Source organism: Euleptes europaea, chromosome 15 (genome assembly GCF_029931775.1).
Source record: "Euleptes europaea isolate rEulEur1 chromosome 15, rEulEur1.hap1, whole genome shotgun sequence".
Lineage (NCBI taxonomy): Eukaryota > Metazoa > Chordata > Lepidosauria > Squamata > Sphaerodactylidae > Euleptes > Euleptes europaea.
This window is the reverse complement of record NC_079326.1, coordinates 18,843,840-18,849,839: the sequence shown is the minus strand read 5'-3', so window position 1 is coordinate 18,849,839 and position 6,000 is coordinate 18,843,840. Positions and strand designations below refer to the sequence as shown.

General features: G+C 40.8%; 1 protein-coding gene across 1 annotated transcript in view; it reads right to left on the bottom strand.

Moving 5' to 3' along the window:
• Positions 1 to 335: 335 nt before the first annotated feature.
• Positions 336 to 6,000, bottom strand: part of MGAT5 (alpha-1,6-mannosylglycoprotein 6-beta-N-acetylglucosaminyltransferase) — a 71,126-nt gene continuing 65,461 nt past the window's right edge. The window contains exons 15-16 of the mRNA XM_056861257.1: positions 5,349 to 5,506; positions 336 to 693 (exon numbers count right to left, since the gene is read on the bottom strand). Of these exons, the coding sequence (XP_056717235.1) occupies positions 495 to 693; positions 5,349 to 5,506 (357 nt within the window). The 3' untranslated portion in view covers positions 336 to 494. The remainder of the gene's footprint in view (positions 694 to 5,348; positions 5,507 to 6,000) is intronic.

Genomic DNA, 6,000 nt, shown 5'->3' with positions numbered 1-6,000 from the left:
GTTTCAAGTTCACAGGGACAGCACCAGCATTTAAGGGGCAGAAAAACCCAAGGAACAGTGCACTTAGGATATGTACCAGTTTTTTCCTGCGCTGTCCAATCTCTTCCAGACCTATTTTTTGTTCATTTTGTAATTGAAATATTATTCAGAAAATTGCTAATCAAGTTGTAGGGTAAAAAAAAAAAAATCCCCCAATGCATCCCAAAGCTCTTGATTTACTCTTACAAAGCGCTGAACTTCATTTACCACCTCCTCTCTTAAGCAGATAAGAGATTTCAATGAGCTTCACTAGAATTTCTCACTTAAGAAAAAAAATATAAATTGCTGAGTGTGTTTTTTTTAAATAGCTCATCTGCTCCATCTTGGTACAGATGTCCACTTTTCAACAGTTGTTCTGCCTGCAGCGAGTCAACTGGGCAAAGTGCAGGAAATAGCAGCAGCTCTCCCCAAGCCACTTGGTTTTGTGTCCCAAAATAAAGTTGTATGAGTTGTTGCTATAGACAGTCTTTACAAAGTGCAACTTGTCCTTTAAGGTAGTCTCTACAAGGGCAGATCCTTTTGTGGTTTGGATGGGATCCCGCACAGCTGAACAGCAAGAGATCACCTTGGAAAACACAATGTTTTTTCTTTTCATCAAAAGATGGGATAACTATATCATTTGCAGATTCCACTGTATGGCATTCAATGTTGTACCTGTAGAATAAAAAAAAAAACACTGCAATCATTTACTCGCAATAATCAAGGCAACAGCAATGATTCTTTCTTATAATACCTAATGCAGGTAAGATAACAGAGGGTTGATGCTGCGGGATCATGTTGTACCACATGGAAGATGGGCTATTCATAGGGGTCTTCTTTAAGTTCCCATTCAGTTCATGCATAAAAGTCATCACTCAATTCCACAGTACCTAAGTAACAGCAATAATTTAAAAGGGAATTGCTAGGGTTTACTGCTCCATGTATCCAGAAGTGATGCAGAATCCATAAGCTTAGGTTAAACAATCAGCTAGATATGGGATGACATGACGTTCACAGTGAATGTGGATATTTACACTATTAATTAATGATGTTAAGATAATAAAGATCTACCAGGCCCATAGCCACAAATGGAGCAAATGAATACAGTGGTAGGCAGCCAATAATTATTTATTGATAGCATGCCTATCTGACAAACTCAAGGCAGATTACCTGCTGTAAATGTAATTTAATTAAATTGCATGATAGGCCTAATAATGCACTAATAGCCTATTCCTGAAAGCCACAGCTACTGGTGATGGTGTGGCCACGGTGTTGCCGCAGCGCCTCCAATGAGGTTTAGTGGCCGCTGTGCGGGGAAAAAGGGTTTTTTTTATTTTAAAAAAACCCGAAAATGGGGGGAAAGTTCCCATAGCAAACAGCAATGCCAACACCACCCAAAAAGGTGGTGCAGCAACACTGTTGCATCAGGGGGTGTTCCCAGGCCAAAAGGGGTTAGGAAGGTGCCTAACGGGACTTGTGCCAGAAGAACGCCAGCAGGAGGCTGTGCTGGGGGTCCAGGGTCTTGCTGTCACCGCAGTCCAAGAGGGCCGGCATAAGTGCCCCTACTCCTGCATCTGTGCCAGTTTGCAAGGCGCAAGTGGCACAGATGCCGGCGTAGGGGTCTCATCACCTCCTGTGACAAACAAAGAGTTAATCTTTGAGAGAAACTCAGGGGAAAAAAACTGGCAGGGAGTGTGCAGAGTTAGTGTGGTAGCTGATGCCCTTCCAGAAAGATAACATAATGTACAGGTAATTAAAATGTTGTAACTGAAATGTTCATGATGGATAAAAGCTGAATTAATGCTGAAAATGTACTGATAGTTGAGTGTGTAATGTTTATTACTGGAAATGTTTTAAAGATTAACTAGGTTTTGCATGTAAATCCATTGCACAGGAGAGGCTTGAAGTAACCTCATCTTTAGCAATGATCTCAAAGGGTGGGACATGTGATGAACAAAGAGTTAATCTTTGAGAAACGCTCAGAGAAAAACTGGCAGGGAGTGGGCAGAGCTAAGGTGCTCACTCTCTCTTTTCTGATAACAAGGGAGGGAGTCTGTTTTTGGTAACCTGCGTGCTGAGTAGCTGTTTTGACTCTGGGAACCGGAGGACTCAGATTTGCCTAAATGGTTGTGAAACAACTCCTGTGGAGTGATAGGCAGAGATTGGGAGGAAAGGGACACTTTCTCAGGTCACTGAAAGGGAATAGCCTCTGGGGAGGAGATATTCCAGATATGGGGTTTTGTTCAGGGATTACTGCCACAAAAGTGGGGTAGATCTACAGAGAGAACTGGAAGAGAGATTTGAGGAACAATCTCCATACTTCTTTGTTCTCTGGGGGGAGAGAGATTGTATAATCTCCATACTTCCTTGTTAGCTAGGCAGCAGAGTCTGAATAGGAACATCTATAGGAAGTTCTGGGAACTTAATTTGGGAACTTAATTTAAGAATTGTAATTCTGTACTAACTAAGCCATCTAACATCTATGCCTTCTATGCAGTAAAACGTATAAACTTGCTCTGGTTCTATGACTTCCCTACATACTGTTTTCTTCCAAGTTTATCCTTGTACAGTGTTTAATAAATCTTTGTTACTTGGCTGTTAACTTGAAAAAGCCTCTGGTGTCTCATTTCTACTGAGGTAAAATAAGTAAAAGGACTAAGGAGAAAAATTAAAACTCCAATTGAACATTTTGGAAAGCAGTCTCTTTCTCGCATGGTACGCACGAATCGTGATACCTCCTAAGACCATTCATCCCCCCCTTCAGGAATGCACTGTAAGGGTAGGAATACAAAAATTAAGGAACAGTCCAAAAAAAGTATCAGACATGATAGCAATCCAGAAAATGGAATTACAAATGTAGAAAACAATGCAATAAAAGCAGGATAGTATATACAACAAATAGATAATATATAGCATACACAGTGGCATAAATTACAGTCCTGTTCTCTTTATAAAAGAACCTTCCCGAATAACTCCACTTTATTATAGCCCTATTGTGTGTGTAAAATGCCGTCAAGTCGCAGCCGACTTATGGTGACCCCTTTTTGGGGTTTTCGTGGCAAGAGACTAACAGGTGGTTTGCCAGTGCCTTCCTCTGCACAGCAACCCTGGCATTCCTTGGTGGTCTCTCGTCCAAATACTAACCAGGGCTGACCCTGCTTAGCTTCTGAGATCTGACGAGATCAGGCTGGCCTGGGCCATCCAGGCCAGGGCATATATAGCCCTATTACCTTTATAAAAATGTCGTCCTGAACAACTCTGTTTACATAGTTTGTAGAATGACAGAAGGGTGGGAGCCTTCCTGACAGAACTGCCATCGTTATACTTCTAACTAATTAAATAAATCAAACGGTATATCAGGTGTATTAGAAATGTAAAATTTACTTTGAATACAACCCAAGTTGTGGATAAAGGAGGTATTATGGAGGTTAAATTGGGCTGGACCCCATAAAACAGATTTCACATTTTGTGCCATTTTGGGACAGAAAAGCTGATAATGGCTGTTTTTCCAGCCAGAATGTATGTAACTAAAATATTAGATATGGAACAACCAGGTTCAAATCCCTACTCTGGCATTCTCAGCTCTACCTATTTTACAGGATGGTTGTTGCAACCCAGTAGCCCTTGGTGCAACTTGAAATCTCCTTTGCATCATACAGTTTAGTCAAGCCTGCATCACACCCTTTCCATTCTAGTTTATTTTAGCCTATTATAGGCTGGGACTTCCATCATGGTCAGCACACTGCTAACATCTCCCGTAAGAAACAGGTCAGGGAATTAACAAGTGCTCACCACTTTGACATATAATAATCCTAATTAAAAACGTTATACTAATATTGCTATGAATACTATCATGCATCATTAAAGTAGAAGTTGATGTGATTGTGCACAAAATTCATCTACAAACATTGCACATTGTTATTTGTGAATGATTTCTCATGGCCAAGCAATACTAGATTGTTTTTCCTGAATGGGATGCTGACAGCTTCTGTGGTCATAAAATACAAATACGCAGGACAATGCTGATTCACATGTAGCAGTGGAGGCACTCAAAATTACAGCAGCCACAAGCTGACTTGTACTACTGTGGAACACTGTCGTATACTCTCTCTCACCCTCTCTCTCTTTGCTTAGAGTCTGCTACAAAATTATTTCTCTACCCCTTCACTCTCTCTCTTTTTGCTTTACTCCAACATTATTTTACTCCCTTCCCTTCCTGCTGCAGGTTCTTTATCCTTCCTAACCACTAATTCTATTCTAGTCACTTACAGAGAAAATTCATACTTGGAAGATTTAACAGGATTCACAACTTCTGTATCAACATCCTTTCCCCTTTACATAGACAATTTGCACTTGAAAGATTAAAACTCATGAGGGAGGAGGATGACAAATTTTTCATGGAGCACTGCTCCTTTTCGCCACACCATGGCTATGGGCCTGGTTCTACTGAGTTACTACATATGGGGACAGATACAATGCTAGGAAGTACGCTCAACAAAACAACGGCAGACTTACACAGGAGACGGTATGATCAAGGAGCAATTCCACTCATCCAAAGAGACGACGGGAGTTTTGACTCTTGAAAGCTTTTACCCTGAAACTCTTGCTGGTCTCTAAGGTGCTACTCAACTTTTTTTAAATCTAGCCCTGAGTACATCATTCTGGGAAAGGAACTGTGAATGCGTTCAAAACATTGTCAACTATTGGTCACTGGTGGGTTGAAAGAGTCAGAAGACTCCAAGTTGGATGTAATACAAAGCAGAGCTCTGTAGCTACTTTGGCTGTGGTGAATCTTTGCATCTTTCTATTGAAGTTTATGTAGCAGATTTTGCTATAAAGATGTATCCAAGGGTTGTTCTACCCTGTGTTTTTGCTGCAGCTGTATACAGTAGTGTTTGGCAGCCATTACTCTTCTGGTTTTCTCCAGGCTTTTCCTGTGTTTTTTTTCAGACCACTGTGGTTGGGAAAAACTTGGGAAAAACATGATATAGAAGACAACAAATGACACTGTATGTAAGGAAGGGAAATCCCCCCCTGTACTTAAGAAGCCAAGCCACAGCAAAAACCTGGTATGGGAAAGACCCAATATATGCACGAACACAAAAATGCTTTGTTCCAAAGTCAGCAAGACCTTCTCTTCAGACCAGAAACTTTTTGCCTATTTATATGCAAAGGTTAGTGATACATGCATTACTATTTTATATTGGGGCATTACTGACATCCTCTATGAACATGTTTGTATTAGTTTTGTATACTAATGAAAATGGCATTTCAGAACAATACACTAAAATTCTCCTTTGCTTTCTGGCTGCCTACACCACAATACTTACTTGAGGAGGTCCTTGTCCTTGTTCAGGTGCTGGAAAAAGGACGGCTCACAGATAAGCTGGTTTTCTTGACAAACCTGCTTGCATGATTTCCCAGGGCCAGCAATTTTAACCTGCAGGGCACTTAATGGGGGCCACATCACTTGCCCATGGCAAAAATCCTGCAAGAATACAGCACATTTTATTATAAAAGAAGCCACTCTACTAATGCTTTTCCATTTCATATACTGCTGTCATTAGAAGCTTCATATAATTAAAGGCAATTAAATCCCTGGTTACTGGTACAGATCCCAAGGCCCAGATGCTGTTTGGCCTCTGCCAAATGTACATGTCCATTTTGTCTCTAAGCAAGTGCTGCTCAGTGACCGTAAGAATGTAGATTGCAATTTCCATAGATTGCAAAGTGGTTTAAATTTTCTTATTCTCACAGCCCAAATTGAAAGAGTGGCTCAATCACAAGTTGTTCTATATGGATCAATCGTAAAACAAGGATCACATGAAGCAAATGGGAAATATATCCAGTATTTACTTCTATCACTGTTGCAGAGAGAGACTGACCAGATCTTAAGAACACCCTACAAGACAGGCTCCGTTTGAAAGGGGCATGTAGTGCAGGTTTATCTGCAAGCCAGCTGCATTCCCACAGGTTCATTTA